The 17,738-nt window shown below is 39.2% G+C and overlaps 1 protein-coding gene across 2 annotated transcripts; it reads right to left on the bottom strand.

Annotated features, from left to right (window-relative positions):
- Positions 1–778: 778 nt before the first annotated feature.
- prr36a (proline rich 36a) lies at positions 779–15,545 on the bottom strand. 2 transcript variants are annotated; one of them, XM_063009639.1, is made up of 6 exons: positions 15,221–15,545; positions 7,583–8,290; positions 7,427–7,508; positions 6,280–6,446; positions 3,585–6,182; positions 779–1,812 (listed from the first exon to the last, which is right to left on the bottom strand). In XM_063009639.1, the coding sequence occupies exons 2-6, from the start codon at positions 8,184–8,186 to the stop codon at positions 794–796; spliced, it is 4,470 nt and encodes a 1,489-aa protein (XP_062865709.1). In that variant the 5' UTR covers positions 8,187–8,290; positions 15,221–15,545; the 3' UTR covers positions 779–793. The 2 variants fall into 2 exon arrangements, with proteins under 2 accessions (XP_062865709.1, XP_062865710.1); XM_063009640.1 differs by lacking the exon at positions 779–1,812 and adding an exon at positions 3,007–3,338.
- Positions 15,546–17,738: the final 2,193 nt, after the last annotated feature.

The following is a 17,738-nucleotide window of genomic DNA, read 5'->3' on the forward strand; positions in this document are numbered from 1 at the left end:
CAAGTAATTATTGGTGCATTGACGCAACTGAAGAGCTCATATGTATATTTTGAATTAGTCATACAAAAATAGTATCCAAGAGTGTGCTCATTAATATTCACCATATCAGTGTCACTTCAAAAAATATTTACCACATTAGTATTTTCTGTGAGCTACAGTTTTGCAGAAATCTTTAAATAAGGCATTAGTATATGAATACGCTGCTTTAAAAAGGTTATTTTACTATGGGTAGTAATTTATTGTTTATTAAATAAACTATGCTTAATTTGGTGTAGTAGGAAAATGGCAAGTGTCCTTTATTCCTTTGTGTCTTAACTATTTAAAGCTAATTTGTAAAACAGCCTTAAAGCCAACAACAATGCTACATAAGGCGGCCCACGGCAGGTGATAGACTGTACTTCATATCTATTACGGACAAAAATAAATAGATGCTACCTTGTCACCAACATGCTTTACACAGCTCTAGTTTTTATTTCTTCACTGAAAATTTTATTTCTATTTTTAGTCGAGATAAAAAGGGCAGTACAGTTCTGGCAATTGCAAATTGCACACAAATTACTTCTCCTGAATAACCATGACTGCAATACACACGTGTTAGTGCAAGTAAAAGCTTCCAATGACAAATATAACTTTTCTATGCAGTACAGCAATATACAGTTAAGGATGCTGTACATGTTAAGGTCAGCACAAAGGTTGCTGCACAGTAAACTATGTACTAACTAGATGACCAGTACTCATCAAGCCATGTAAACATAGAATAAATGAAAAGAACACTGTCAGTGTGAATACAGAACTAATGATGTGTTTCCAGCTCCACCACTGTCCATTCCCCTTGTGACGAGCTACCTGAAATCTCAGGTGAGAAGCTGCTAACAGATGTCACTGTGGCAGAAGAAGGGCTAAGTGGGGCCAGGTTGGGCCAAAGCCTTGTCTCCAGCGGGCTAAGTGTCCCAGCAGCCCCTTCAGGGAGAAGCAAACATGGGGAGCAGTTGCTTCCAGTCACCAGCAATGTCTGGTTAATCAGCTGCTGAACAAGATCAGGTCTTTTCCCCCAGTGCACCTCCAATGGAAAGGGACATTGTGGGGGGTTGGATTTCAAAAGAGGAGGGCTGTTGGTTGCACTAGAATAGGTTAGCCTTTCTTGTTTTTCTGTAAGTTCAGGAGATGATGCTGTGCTTTCAGAGTATGGAGAGTCTGTGTCATCTATCGGAGGACTGGTGTTGGTGGGGTTTGTTATTAGGCACGTCTCTTTGGGGAAGTTTTCATGTTTCATTTTTTTTTCTATCATAATGTCTACGCTACCTTCATTTTCATAGTTTTCTTCCGAATCACTGGTCTCCAGTGTCTCATAGATAGTACCAAGTCCAGAGGGTGACAGTACTGTGGTCATAGCATTGTTAGGTCTATTGTGCAGCTTGCTTTGTTGTTTCAGCTCCTCTTGCCATTGAATGATCTGCTGCCTCTGCTTCAACTCTTGCTGCTGCTGTTGAATTTGTAGCTGGAGCAGGTCTCTTTTCTGCTTCTCCAACTTATTTTCCTCCTCCTGTTTATTATCTTCCTTTTCCAACCTGTTTTTTTCAACCTTATTTTCATCCCCTTGTACACACCCCTCAGGTCCTTTGGCCCATTTGCTTTGTTGTTCCCGTCTCTGATTAATCACTTGGAGCTGCTGCTGATGATGTTCCAGTCGGATAAGTTGGGCATTCCCGCTCAGACTTGGCATTCTTGGAGGTACGTCTGTAGACAAATGTGGGACATGGATCACATGATCCACACGTGGCCTATTATGGTGCTTGGGTGGCCTTACCATACCTGTAAACAAGGCAAACAGTCAGAAAAAAAGCAAAATAGAGTGGTAAAGCAATGAATGTATTGTGCCAAAAAGAAATAAAACTCAGCATTAATGAAAAGGTATAGCTGTGAAACTGACATCTTTTATAGTGGAGGGCTATAGAGAGGACAGATGACAGACAAAAAAATTAATCTCAGTCACATCATGAGAACTGTCGGTGATAAGATTGTGCAATGAAAGCAGCCACGCCCTGTATATGCAGTAACCACAGACTATTGAAAAGCAAAATAGAAATAAAGCTTGTGGGGGGGGCCTCCGTTTGACCGGCCAATTAAATAAACATGCATGCAAGACCAAGTGCTTAACGTGCATATTACAAATACAGTAAAATGTGACACTATAGCATGCATCAAGCAACAATACACCCTTGTGCACAGCAAACCTTCAGTGAATTAATGAGCAGTCTTTAGTGCTTTGTACATTGTTATTTAGTTAAAAGTGCACTTTGGTATATCCAAGTGGACAGATTTGGAATCCTCTTTGTGCAAATTAGTGTGCGTTAGCTACTTCCAATAAAAAGTTCATCCGAACGGCAAACTTGTGTGGTTGCGATTAAAGCATAGCTTAGTCCTGAGTGGTGGGGGTCAGATGAAAAGAAGAGGAACCAAACCACATGGTGATGTAGGTATTTAAAAAGGGAGAGGGAAGGAAAAGGACAACTAAGCACCTTGGTCAAGAATAAGATCCAGAAGCCTCGTAGGATCAAATCTTGTGTTTCTCCGTTCCTCAGGTAGATGGGATTCGTAGAGGAGACAAGGTAAGGGAAAAAGGGGTGGAAAGTACACCACACTAGCAGTAAAAGGCTTAAGTAGGAGCACACAAGTTCTCTTGCCTCAGCTCCAGTATCCAAGATTGGCCTGTAACCCTTTTTTAGTCTTGAACTATATGTAAAAAGTTACATGTCTTGAAATTCCGAGTCTAAAAGAATTGAATGAAGTTAATAAAACCTTTAGACATTTTCCTAAATGCCATAGTTCTTACAGTCATGTAAATAGTAGTTTAATAGATATGTACTATGTAGAATACATACAATTTAACCCATGGTTGGTATAATGGCTCACTGTGATGTCTGCCATAACTAAATTTTATCCAAGATGAAAATTCCCTTTCTGGCAAATAAACTCAATTTAAATAAATATACAGGAAAGAGAAAGTATGTTTTGTCTAACCTTTATTTAAAGCTAGGACGATAAGTGCTCAAATACATTTATTACAACATTTAAGTTAAGGGTTAAGCAACCCTGAAGTGCAAACTAGAAGGCATGTGTGTGGGGGAAGAGACAAGGGTTGAAGTTATAAAGGGCAAAAGGCATACAAACTCAATGAGAGTAAACAAAATACAAAAAATTAGTGTTTTCCATAAAAATGTTACGCTAAATACACACAAAAATGTCTTAAGTCCATTTTACAGTTCTTTTTGCTTAAATATATCATTCTTTTTTGTAAACTCCACAATTGCCAGTTCAAGGCCACACACAGTATTCAGCTAAAAAATACAAAACAAAATGTTCAAGTTGTAAATAGTAGTAGCTATTGCACATACAGGAATTTTAAGCCATGTAATATTAAGATACTTGTAATATGCAGGGAAGTGGCACTATTATTTGAATACATTATGATCAGAATTCTCCAGAAATGTCTGCCTTTTAACATTAAAGATGAAACCTGGAAAAATCACGACAGAACAACAGACAACTGAAGGTGCATTGGCAAAGAATATTTTATACATTACCTGGCAAGGAGGTATCAGTCTTATCAGAAATTGTCGAGAAGTACGGATGGGGTGCATCAAGATCCCAGTCTTCCTGGTGCTGTGAGGAAAAAATGCTATTCAAGCCTGTCTCAGCAGGCAGCGCGGCCCCCAATATGGAAGACTCTGGTAACTCGTCACTGACTTTCCCGCAGAGCATGTACTGCTGCTCAGTGTTTAGTTGGTTTTCACTTTGTTGAACAGGATCAAGCACATCATCTGTAGAAGCAAGGGTGAGCTCCTTAATCAAGGAAGGATCTTTGGCCTCATCTGGAAGCTGCTCTTCATTCTCAAGAGAGAAAATGCCTGGACTCTTGGTACAGCTCTCTGTGCTAGAGTGGGCATTGGAGTTGAAACCATAGGAAGCACCTGAGGTAGCAGACTGAGGAGTGTCGCTACCACCCCCACCCTCTAACTCGACACAGGCCTCCTCGCACTCACCCGAAGCAGACAGGTGGTGGATATCTTCCTTACTATTTAAGCATCCATTTCCTGTGGAACCAGTTTCTATATTAGGTTTACTGATCGGCATCTCTCCTTCGGTGTCACTAGCCTTGTCACCTGTAGTTAACAAAGGTGAAGATGGCACAGATGTCTGTGCAGTTGTGAGACAAGCTATCTTGTCATCTGCAGGTAAAGTTTCAGGTTCCTCCACTTCATCTTGATCAAGATGACTATCCAGATCTTGCGCGATGTCTGGCAGAACAGAAACAGGGTTTATTTCAGAGCATACATTGAAATCTTCTAGCTCCTCGGGCATGCTTTTGTTACCATGCAGGGTGCTTGATGGGCTCATGGCTTGGGAATGAAATGTCAAATCTTGTTTAAGGCAGGGATCCAACTCGTGCATTAAAGTAGATTGAGGCGATCTTGGTGCGGGCTCCCCAGGAAGGTCAGGTGAGGATGGGGCTTCATTGGCACTTTCAACACCAAGCAGAGTTTGTGCAGGTTCTTGGGTGGGTGATTCAGAATCTGTTTGCCATGGATTAGAGGATGGACCAGAGAGTAAGGTAGGGTCTGGTTGTGGTGACTTCATACAGGGGTCAGGAGAAGTATTTGCCTGACCACATGGGGCTGCAAAAGTTACAGTGGATAACGGCTGCATACAGGGGTCAGGAGATGCATTTGCCTGACCCCATGGAGCTGCAGAGGGTACAGTGGATAAAGGCTGCATACAGGGGTCAGGGGAAGTGTTTGCCTGACCCCATGGGCCTGCAGAAGGTACAGTGGATAAAGGCTGCATACGGTTCAGGTTGTCCAGTCTGTAGTCTTCTGCAAAGTCATCCTCATCTGCATTTCCATAACTCTCAAGACCACTTTCAGTAATTCCCTCACTGGCCATTTCCACATCATCATCGTCATCGTTATCATGACCGTGCTTGTGTGAATCGTCTGCCAATTCTGACCCCACGTCCATGTCACAAACATGATCATCATCATCTTCATTGGTGGGGATATCAGGAACCTTCTCAAGATCTGGAGATCCAACTGATGCACCATCACCATCAGCACCTTTTAGGCTAGCCTCACCTAGATCATCCATACTTTCAGTGCCCTCTAGGACACCAGGAGCACTAAGCTCTGAAGCCCCCTGCTGGCTGCAACTAACATCCTCAGAGTCAAGTTCTGAGAGCAGGCCACCTGCACGCCATACTGAGCCAGCAAAGCCAGCTGAACCAGGCCTGGATTCCTCAGTGGGCTGTGTACCACTCATGTCTGACACGGACACCTGCTGACTGCATTCCTTTTCCTCCTCCTCTTCATCATCAACACTGTGAATAATTTGCTCGGATTTTTCAGCAACCTCTAACCCTTTAGGGGACATTTTGGCAGCAACTAAAACTTCAGATGGTGAGGCAATCACAGGTTCTTGAGACGTTTTGTGTGCCGTTGGAGCTTCATTCAAAAAACAGTCATTAGCTTTTTTGGATTCTGGTTCAGGGCTAACAGCTGTAGGACTAGATGATACAACATTGGGCTCTTCAGCTACTGTTTCTGTTGCTAATGCATTCGTGATGGCTTGTTCCATAGCAAAATTGATATCCATGTTGGAAGGATTAGAATCAGGGACACCTTCATCTCTCTGAACTTCCACAGGTTCACTAGTGTGTTGATCTGGTTGTTCTAGCTCTACTGCTAAAGGAACTAGCACTTCTGGAACAGATTCTGCAGGTACTGTGACTTCAGCTGTTGCAACGGATGTTACGCTTGCTAAATCTACAGAGGGTTCCGCACACACTGATGTAGAATCCTTAACAGACTTCTCCTTAATGACTAATGGTGAAACAGACTGTGTTGGTTTAATAGTCTGTCGCTTCAGGACTGGGGTAGTACCCCCTTGTTGCTGGTTCCTTGCTGTTGGGCGTGTGGGTGTGTTTCGGGGACTTGGCTGAACCTTCCTTGTTGGCACATGCCTAGTTTCATCGGCTTTCGTTTGAGAAGTTTTGGGTTCTGTGGGCAGTCGTTTGGCAGCCACACCAGGTTTTGGGGGTTCAGGTTTTGAGGTCTTTATAGCTGTAGGACGAGTGGTGGTGGAGGCAAGCGGTTTTCTGACCGGTGCACTTGTGGAAGTTTTGATATCTAGAAAACAAAAACGAATAAGTAACACTTGGCATTTAATGGGTAAAAAGAGTGATGCAAGAACAGAATTGCATTTTAACTTGTATTAAAAATCTACCTTTTCTAGCTCCTACAGTTGAGACCTTGGAGGACTGTGATGATGCAGAAAGGACAGCAGATGAAGCAGTGATGGTCGTTTTTGGGACAGAAGATTTAGTAACAGAGGTGGCTGATCTACTTGGAATTATGGAAGTGGTAGACCGAGAAGCAGGTGCTGTGGTAGGCCTAAAGCATGGAAAATAAAAGGTAATTGAAGTTTAAATCCATACTAATTAATTCTTATAGCTTTACTGATATATCTCTAAAAATGCATAACCCAAGAAACAACAATTTCCAGATAGAAAAAGATAGTGAACCAGTTAATTGTTCTGCTTTTATCATCATGCTGTAAATAAGACAAAAGGTTTTGACAAAAAGAAGTATAAACCTCATGCCTTCCCTTTATATCTTCTATCTTTATAACTGCTCACAACTACATTATATAGCCAAAATTAAATAGGCACCACACAATATAGTTACCTTAGCTGCACCCTCTGCAAACTACACACATAGGAGTATGCTTTGTATTTAATATACAGTCTAAAACAAGCATTACTGCTCTGACTATTTAACGAGAGAGAGAAAAAAAAAAAAAAAAAAAAAAAAAAAAAAAAAAGTCTGGAAAACCAAGACCCGAAAACCACAAGTATAAGGCTATCTTATTTTCTTTGGAATGGTTATGAAGTGGAAATGTTTAAGCTGTGATCCAAAGCCTTGCTAAAAAAAGGATATTATTATCCTTATTTAGTTTATAGTGAATCAGACATACAACAGAGGGATACAAACCAGGACATGTATCCAAAATTCTAAAAATAACTTACCTATAAATGGTAATCTCTGTGTCTCATATGTTTGATAAGATTCTTATTTCTATTTATTTTACAACCCCCTACTAATGATCATGCATAGCTAATACTTGCACTCCCCTCATAGCATGTGGGATTTTATTGTGATACTGCACAAATCATTTGTAAAATTAATAGCAATATATTTGCAATTACTTGATTAAAAATGACTTTTGCAGGTGAAGTATTTGCAATGTATGCACACAATGCTTACTTGGTGGTGTAAACTTCAAAAAAAAGGTTGGATCACTTCATTAAGGATAAATACATTCTATTACAATTACCAGTACAGAAGTCTAGACAGACTACTGTCTAACTCACCTGGTTGCTTTGGAAACAGGAGCAGCTTTTGGGGCAGCTGAAACACCGAGTTTGGCAGTGGGTGCCGTAGCCGGCCTTGATGCTGTGATGAGATCAAAAGTTAGATTGTCACCATAAAAGAAATAAGTAAAATAACATATCTGTTATCAGACATACCTGTTGTCTTGGGCTTGACTGTTGAAGGTGGCTTTTTGCTTGCTGCAGATTGCACGGTGGAAGCTGTTTGTGGTCTCGTCCAACCATTCGCAGAGGTCACTGCTGGTTTAGCAGCCCAAACAGGTTTCCGTTCAGCTGCCTTCACCTGGGTCCTTGGTTCTACGGCTGAAGCAGTGGGACCTTTCTTGGGCTGGGCACCCACTCCAAAAGAGGTAGTTTTCTTGGTATCTGATGTTACAGCTACAGGTTTTTTGGCTAAACTGTTTGAAGCTGCCTTCGCAACACCATTGGGCACTCGACCCTGAGCAGTAGCAGGGCGAGAGGCTACACCTGATGCATTTGATGCTTTAGTGCCGACTGTACTTGGCTTTGTTTTTCCTGGGACTTTGGTCTTGGTTTTCGGATCCAGCATCTTTCCATTAAACTCATTCTGAGAAAGTGCAGCTGTAGAGTTTTCTACTGTTTGTACATTTTCTGAATTTTCAGGCTGTGAAGGTGGACTCTGATCTAATTGGGGCTGGCCATTAGATCCTGTGTCATTCTCAGGCTCCACAACAACTTCTGTTGGGTCAGCCGGCGTTGTGGCAACACCATCAGGTTTCATCTCAGCTGTTGCCAGGCAATTTTTGGTATACTCAGTTTTTTGCACACTGGAATTTGTGCTGTACACACTGAACCCAGGATTAGTTCCTGATTTGGTCCTGCTACCTAAAACAAAATACAAAATGTTTACAGTCTTGTACATAAATTTAGGTGCAAGAATAAAGGAAAATTGTATTTGACATTAGACAATTCAGATTACTATCACAATACTGGGGGACTATGAGGTAAAATCCCCAAGTGTAGCATCAGCGCTACAATGTAATGCTTAATGCTTTAGGATTCTGCAACAAGTGGCCACATTTTAATAATTTTCAATAAAACACTAATCATAAACAAGGATTTGTTTTCAAAAACATTTTAGTTTTGGTCAGGACCATGGAAGCCCATTGTCTGTGTTGTTTTTAAACATGTTTAATAAAACTTTTTGAACTTACATCATTAAGCTAAACAAGAAGTGGACAATAAATGCACCAAAAACCCAGCAAGACACTCCTGACCTTTCACCTTTCTCGAATCTACTCTATTTTAACCACTGCTTTTCTACACCACTCTCCCTAGTTTTCCACCCCCAATCATCTCTGAGACTTTTTCCCTGTTAGAAGCTACACAAATGGTCTGGGTAGCACAGCTATTGTGTAGGCTTAAAACCGGCTGGGCTGGTGAGCGAGAGGGCATGTGGGTGTGTGTTGGGATGGAGGGGGGGGGGGGGGGGGGGGGAATAAGAACAAAGGAAGCAGAAAATTTAATTTGTGCTCAGCACCACTGGAGAATTTGAACAGATGAAAACAGAAATTTTGATGGAAGACACTGCATATTAAATTCAACTAAAAACAAAAAACAAACCCACTGCATACAATCAGGATCCTCTACTGTTGCTATTAGAGAAAATGGCAAATTAATTTGACTGGTTAGGGCTTATATTCTGAACATCCATTTCAAAATGTACTATAAGAAATGGCGGCCAATATTTTGAAGCATGACATTTGTACATCAAGTACTAGATTTAGGTTGTGATAACTAAAACTAATACTAAATCTAACATATCCTAAACTTGGAAAAGCTTGATGTTCTACCCTGTGAAATAACAAAATAAAGGAGTGTAAAGCAGTCCCTTCTAAACATTACTTTTACTTTCTAATTTGTTTATTTCACACCATTTTCTTTCATATCTGGAAATTATTGTAAAGTAGCTTTTTTTTCTTCTTTTTTTCTTCTCTTTCCCATGGGTATTTTTCTACCACTTTATCCATTTCTCACTTCATCCATTGAAGTGAGAGTCAATAGGGTGCGTGACCTGCTTCTACTGGGTAAGTTGGCAGTCTAGAAGCTGTTATATGCCTCATCAGAAGTAATTGGGTAAGCTGGCTTAAAGTCCTGAGCCACTGTTCTCTCGTAAAACATGCCGATACATTTACATTAGGGCTATAGAGCCAAAAAAAAACTACTTTTCATACTGATCAATGTTATACTATAGAATTTCAAAGAATATATTACAGCCAGCCGGTCACTTATAGTGACAGCTACTCAATATGCCAGAAACACATCTCCACCCACAGTCTAGCAGTAAGCTGAAATGCCTACACATTAAAGCCTCTAACTCTCTGCTGACTGTATGTAGAACCAAAAAAAAAAAAGCAACTCACACCATCAATCTGCTCACATCAACAAGTGATAAAACTGGTGAAAACAAATGGGGGAAAAAACCCAGACCAGAAAATCATGCCTGCCTTTGCATCCGCTCATCCTGCCCAGCACATTGTCAGTTTGTCACATGATCAGAATCTTTAACAACTTTATTTTTACTTTGCTTTACTGTATTTGAATATCTATCCTGTTCTAAATGTCATGTCATTGCCAAGAACATGTAGCATGCCTCCGAATTAATTAAAGCATAACTTCTGACATGGTATACATGATTTGGAATAGTTAGGGAAATATTTATTTGATGGTAGTCAGTATGGAATAAGAGAACATATGAGATGCAACTTCACATTGCTGAAGCAGACTGGAGCCATTTTTAGACTTAAGTGCCTAATAGACACTCAGTTCGACACCATCTCTTAAATCTGGATGAAAGTGTGTAATGTGTTATTTTGCAGCTGCAAGCTGGCCACATCCTGCATTCTTGACACAAGCACCAACCCTCTGACCAAATCAGTCTTTCCCCATCCCTCATTTTTACTAAAGGGAATAGGAGAGGCCCTACACTCAACTGTATAAACTGTCACACTGTGCCAAAGGCTGAATAAAAAGTTAGAACTTGCTAAACAAAACCTGAAAGCATGATAGGGCATATCAGTCAAAGTATGAAAAAACAGGCTTTGTCTCATCATGTTTATATGTTGCAGATACACAGTAATATATTTAATCTACTGCAAATTTGCAACAAAGGATAATTTGGGGAAAAAGGCAGAGCACACACCATCTTACCATAAAAGGCAGCCTTGCCGTGCTACTGCTAAACCACAGTTGCACACAAAGCTGCAACCTCATCCTGCAATCTTCCAAATTTTCTCCTTCATGACCTTCTTACTCCACATCCTTCTCTTGCTCTTCCACTATCCTACTCATTACAACCATACGTTACAGTCCCAACTGCCTGCTAGGGTTGGCGTTGTGCCCTGTGTGAGACCTTTTACTGGGGGCCTAAAATGCGTCAGCAGACTAATGTGGGATGAGTCCATTGCTTGCATATTTGTGATGATTGTGACCATTTAGTAACTCCAGATATTAACAATATGTCTGTTGGCTTTTGATAATTGGAAGCCTTTATCAGACTAAAATATTTAAATTATATAATTCAACATTTATAAACTAATGGAACGTATAAGCTTATGGATATGCTTTTTGCCAAGTTACAGCAAACGGCGATCGTTTAGCAAAAAAGAACTAATAATCACACATAAAAATATGAATATAGCTTTTGCTCTTTTACCCTTAGTTATACCAGGTTAGTAGCTGCTGCAGCCATGTAGGTTTTTGTCTATCTTCTTTATATAGGAGCATCTCTAAAACAGGACTTATTATTTAGCAGCCTGCTATCTTTATCTTTGCACTACAAAGGCTTTAGTCAACACATTACAAGTCTCAATTAGGTTTCAAATTTGCAGTGCAAAGTTTCAGGGCCTGAAGGACTACACCAACATCACCCCTTCCCAAACTTTGTTTTAAGACCAACGTGTCAAAAGAATATATAAATAGAAGTAACTGTCCGTAAGCCACCAATATCAAGCCTGTGACCTTTTGCATTATGTTTCTGCAAAAGCTTGTAAAAGTAGCCCAAATACTAAAACATTTATGAATATATTGCTGAAATGGTATCAATAATAGTGGGGGGAATCAGTGACTATCAGTAAACAGTTATGGTTTGACACTACTTATATAGAAACAGGAGTGTAACCTGGAATTAAACAGCTCAGTAAAATGATTGTTAGTTTTTTGTTCATATAAAGTTGATTTGCATGTTAATACATATATGACTGGTGATCAAAAACACAAGTACATAATGTAGAACCAGGTGTTTTTGTAATGAGTCAGCAGTCTCCTTCATAGTTCCCAGTGTCTAACAATGAAGTTTTTGTAAAGATGCTTTTATGACCTGCAGAAGCTTATTTGAACAAAGAAACCTTAATTTTAATCTTAGGACAAAATCTTTTTCTCTTTCCAAGCCACAAATACAAAGAACTGAAATTTTTTTCCCTCTTTTTAATGGCTGTTCATTCAGCCTAGCTGTAAACTCAAACCTCTCTTTGGGAGAATTTGGAGTAATCTGAGCTGAAAAGTGCACTTGGCTCTCTTGGCTTTGTACTACAGGAAATATGCACAATTTAAAGGATTTGTTTGTTTTAAGAAATTATATTAAACATATGATATGTTGTTACTTGTTTGCCTGAATATAGTACATGTTTTTAACCTAGATTGTGTGATACGTTTAATGTACAATTTACCCAGTAAAAACCCCATCCAGTTTGTGGATTAACTCACATTTAATAAGGCCATGTCATCTGATCTTTTGACAATATTCAAAACTACAACCATAACATCCACACCTTTATAAAACTAAAAGAAAGAAAGAAAGGCGTAGAAGCTTGAAAGAGTATACTGGGAGGGTTAAATACTTTAAGCATAGATAAACAGGAAAGCCCTGCTGCAGCAGAGAGCACTTTTCCCATAAAAGCAGATTAGTGCCGGATATAAATGTGTCTGGCACTGTGCAGGTTGTGAATGAGGCATAATGACCCTGCAGGATTTGATAACGACTGTGTGCATAGCAGGAATTAGGCAAGAAATGTATTGCATGCTCTGTATCAAGCAAAGAAGCAGGGAAAAGTTTAAAAAGTGCCGATATAAAGTCACCAAAACAGAGCCAAGTACCAAGTAAACTCTTTTACACAACATCTAGAATCAAAGCAAACTTTGTAGGATCCTTTATGAGGGAATCATTCACATGAGGAGAGAGAAAAATGCAGCTAGTGAGCATCTGCACGATTCAAGTCATTTGTATAGGGGTTGTGCCCAAATAGATTAAAATAAACGAGTCTGTTCATATGCCAAACACTGTAAATATAATGTGGCAATCAGTTATTAAGCATATGCCCATAACCAACAAACCTTACTCTGTAATAAGATAATGCTCATTAGTGCCAAAATGTGTTTAGTTTACTTAAAGCTGACACTGAGATAAATCTGCATTCATTTACTTAATTTGTACCCCTGAATAAAATAGCAAGAAATGGACAAGGACTACAAACTAGCATTAAAATAAGTTGCTATAATGTTTTAGTATTGGTGTTTTTTTAATTGCAGGTATTATAGCACACAAAACCGTGTGAAGTACATAATTGGTCCAATCAAATCCTTAAACGTTTCCCCTAAGGTTAAACTGGGCTTGAAGACTGTATGAATAGTGCTAAACACTATATATATATATATATAATTAGTCATAATATATACAGTATATATTATGACTAATTAAATGCACAAAATATACCACTAAACCTACACAAGATTGATTAAGGTTTACACTTTGGATTAATATCGTTTGTTTACCGTTACAACTTATGATGTCACGCCCAATGAGATGATAATATGAGAAGCCAAACATAAATGATCCTGTTAGTTTAATACTACAATACTTGAGGACAATGATAAGTTGATCACAGTGAGCCAGATATCAAAACCACTATGAAAGAACCAACATTTATTTTTGGATGTGGAAAAAATTAGCTGGCTGCATATTGGGCAAATAAACAGGCATTTGAATTTCTCTAACTAACCTGTAGCAAGCACTACAGCAAACTTATGTTATTTCATGAGCTGTAGACATTAAATGCTAAGACTATTAATTGTTATTTCCAGGTAAAGGAATCAAAGGTATGATGGGTGCACTGAAGGCGTTAACAACAGTGGATATACCACAATGCATTCACACAAATGGCCTAAAGCAGGTGTCACCTTTAAAGGCCCCATTTGCTTATAAGATATCCTGTAAATGAATCCAGGAAGTGTAAACTGGACTATGAGCCTTGCAGCTGCTGTCAAGCAACAGATGGATTGCTTTTCTTAAACTGCAGAACTTATGTTTCTGCTTCAACTTGGTCTTTATATATTCTAAGAGCAATGAATTTCAGTTAAGTGATCATAAAAAATGATCGTGAACTTGCACCTGGTGTAATGAGGCACTTAAATGCCAAGCACAAACATTTTAACAACTTAGTAAAAGCAAACAGATTACTTGGTGATGCAGACAAACCCAACTGCAACAAACTAAAACAATAACTTGTTTTCTAAGACTGCTAAGTCTTAAATCTAGCACAATAAGCAATGACCTGAGGCAATAAAACATTGATCAGATGTTTACGATCAGCATCACGCAAGCATTTAGGGTTCATTACAATGTATTGATTTGAGGAATGGATTAGTAAACGTGTCCGGTAAATGACACAGCCACGTTAGAGGCCATCACTCAGCTCCTTAGTGTACATCAAGCTGCCTCTTATGTGCAGTCAATCAATGGAAAAAAACATGACCCTGAGACCCACGGTTATGTATCTGCTAGATTACTGTGACTGGACAATTGCAAGGGGATAAAGTCATTAGAAATTTTTTTTTGCTTGAGGTGTGCAAGTCTAACAAGTGTGAACGCCTAACCAGTCCACCCCTTTTATTCCACATGTACAAAGTTAGCCTTTAATACTCTAAAATGTTGAAATATTCAATCATAGTGATTAATTTTGGCTTCTTTTTTGGGCAAAATGTGCAAACCAATTAATCTATAGACATATATTACTATTCTATCACTCCATACCATATTGTAACTAAGAATATACCCATCTGATATTGGTATTAGACCACATACTGGCATAAATAGCTGCATAAAATCAGATCATATTGTATTATTAGAATTGTATTATTGAGAGTTGTAAGGTGCAGTTCAACCAGCTAAACACAGCAACCAAACTGTCTCGCCCCACATATTCTTGATATTTTGCATGAATTACTTTTAGCAAGTCATACTTGTGAGCATGTGCGTGTAAGTAAATGCTTAAAATGTGTGTAGAGTTCATTAATAACGCATGGCTGTCACTAGATTAACTCTTGAACACTAAGATCTACACACATTCATTATTGTTTAAGTGTTTATAAGCAGAAGCATTGCATTTGTTGCATTTACACCATGGGTCAAATTAAGACACGTTTTTGTATTAAGGGACTTAATACCAAACAAAGTAACAAAAAACCCTGGTACTATAATGCAAAACAGGCCTGTCAAACCAAATAAGCGTGGTGTGGTGTAACACGTTTACATTTGCCACTTGCAAAGATTCTTATATATGTAACAGACATAGATAGATAAATAGATAGATATGCATATATTCAACGTTAGAATGTAAAATAGCAGAGAAATTTGCATATACAGCTTATTGCATGCACAAATAAGAAGAGGTGTTTAAATGATCCGTTTAGTTAAAACAGTAACCGTGTAAAAGAGAAATCATCAGTATTTCATATATAACTGATGGCCATGTCTCTTACCTTCAGTAATTGAACCGCTGCGCCTCGTTTGTTTCAGATGGTTTGGTGTGCGTGTGCTCACAGAGCAGTGCTTCAGCCGGCTGTTTGTACCGAATAAACGCAGGAATATCTTAATAAATACTGTAATGTTTTATAATTGTATCTCTGCTGATCCTCCAGGCTTCCGTTTATCTTTATACATCAAGCAACAGAGCACACATTTCTGTAGCGTCGCTCCCACGTCCTAACGCACCTTTCTTATTAAATCCTTCATTTCACGGAACTACGAACAAACACACGCGTTCAAAGACATGAAGTAACGCAATAAATAAATGAAGCCTGAATTAATGCGGCACCATTTTTACCTCCCTGTTGTTCGCAGCGACACGAACCGAGTTTATCCACAGCGTACGCTGATGTCACGGTTTATAAACGAAGCCCCGCCCAGTCTCACGTTTGCGTATGTAAATGAAAGCGGACCGACTATAAGCCCCGCCCAGTTCCATATGCGCACGCGCCCCAAATTCAACACTAATCCCTCGTTAATGTTTAACCAGCCAATATGGCCTGGTTCTAACCCTGTTTCTAACCCTTCTGAGTGTCGCATGTAACACATACGTGTTAGTTTTTCATCGCTAATATTAGTTTATTACAGATTGTTTTATTCTATGGGCCAGAAAAAGCTTTTGGGCAGTTTAAATGAGAACAGTGCTCTCTTTTGTTAGTTAAGCTTGCAGCTGCCACTATTGAAACCGAGACTGAATGAGAGCAAGGTCTAACATAAACCTTTGTTAAAAGTTAGACAACAAGAAAGGGACAAGCAATGGAATCAAATTATTCAAGACAATAAAAGGCCCAAGAGTGCATTAGTACTTGTTTTGATATATGGGTCAACATGGTATGCAATGTGGTGTTCATTATTCTTTAAAAGTGTAATGTAATTAATTACACGACATGACGCGTAATTCTACAATACTTTCTTATGTGAATAGAGCATCACAGAGTTAATCTGAAGCAGGGGCGGCTCGTTCCTTAGGGCGATCAGGCGACGCACCACCAAAGGGCGAAAGGGAAGGAATTTTTCTATCACATTCAACCAGTGTTAAACTAGCTAAGACTGTTCTGGACAGTCCGTCTTGCCTCTGAATATCGTAGTCCAATCAGCATCGAGTTGTGTTCCGTACAGTACCGCCCCTTTTTGAGCGGAAAATCGCCCCGGATTGCGCTCATAGACTCTCTCTGCAGGCACTGCAATACAATCTGAATGGGTTCCGGGAGGGCACTGATCTGAAGCACTGATCATTGCTCTTGGTCAGAATCTGTGCAGACTTTGGCATGTTCGTATTCGTCTTTTTAGCTTAAGGAGAGATGTTATTTAAGTCATTCTATTACCTCTTAATGCATCTTAAGTGCAAGTCAATATCTTTTATTCAGGCGTTGCTATTACAGCAACAGAATACATTTATAAATCTATAGCCTAATCCAAAGATCCAGTTACTGAATTGTGGAACCAGTTCAGTTATTAAATGTTGGTGAACCTGCCACCTCCTCTTTATTTAGCTTATTTAAGCAACAGGGTGGGGCTTTATAATACTGAAACACAGCAGTTATACACCACTATAGAGAAATTACTAGTTGGTTGCTGTCCTTACACACTGCTTCATCCAGATAGAGGTCACAGTGGACAAGGCAGAAATACAGGAAATGCAGAAAACACTCTCAAAAGGTGCCAACGCATCACAAGTCTAATAAAACACCGCTCTGTACCATGCAACCTCCAAGTCACTAGTCTCGCTCGACTTGATCCTCCACCCAGAACTCGAGGAAGACAAGCATCAAGGCTCTTCTCTGTACTTGCACTCAAGTGGTGGAACGAACATCTTAGTCTCTCGCTGTCTTCAAAAGACAATTAAAAACCCACCTCTTTACTAAGCACTTAAGCTGACGTACTTACTAACACTTAAAAAAACACTTAAAAAAAAAAAAAAAAAACTAAATATATTTTACTCTAAATATAGTCATTTAACATAGGCATGTCTAAAGCCCATCTAAACTATTATTTACTTGCCTAAAAAATATTCAGCCCTGCGATGGATCAGTGTGCTATCCAGGGTATTACTGTCTTATGCCCAGTGTTTCCCAGTTAAACCAGACCCGCAGCAACTCAGGTTAAAGCAGCTGATGAAAATGAAATTAAAGTAATTAACAGCAGTCTTAATTTTTTTCACAAAATCTTGAAGTTGAAAATTGATGCTGATTCTATCAAAAGAGCATTTGTGAGCTTAAGCACCGCTGCTGTTGTAATAGAAGACCTGGTTTATTAAGGATAATGGGCCCGAGCAGCGCACTAGAGTGCCTCCACAACATACTTTTTATGGGCCTCGCTTTTATAAAAAATACCTGATCAAAATGTTGACAAAGTTAGAAGCATATACATAATTTAATAAAATTTATTCTATACACCTGCTAGCAATTAATGTGACTTAAAAACCTGACCATAATAAAGAGAGTTGTCCACATACTTTTGGGCATATAGTGA

Source organism: Trichomycterus rosablanca, chromosome 15, assembly GCF_030014385.1.
Source record: "Trichomycterus rosablanca isolate fTriRos1 chromosome 15, fTriRos1.hap1, whole genome shotgun sequence".
NCBI classification, from domain to species: Eukaryota; Metazoa; Chordata; class Actinopteri; order Siluriformes; family Trichomycteridae; genus Trichomycterus; species Trichomycterus rosablanca.

What these genes read in the sequence shown, in the direction of transcription:
- prr36a (XM_063009639.1), bottom strand. Translation starts at nt 8,186, where the DNA reads ATGAAACCTGATGGTGTTGCCACAACGCCGGCTGACCCAACAGAAGTT. An exon ending in AACTGTAGGAGCTAGAAAAG is followed by an intron (nt 6,183 to 6,279) that starts GTAGATTTTTAA and finishes TTTGTTTTCTAG; the next exon opens with ATATCAAAACTTCCACAAGT. An exon ending in GACTGATACCTCCTTGCCAG is followed by an intron (nt 1,813 to 3,584) that starts GTAATGTATAAA and finishes CCTTGTTTACAG; the next exon opens with GTATGGTAAGGCCACCCAAG.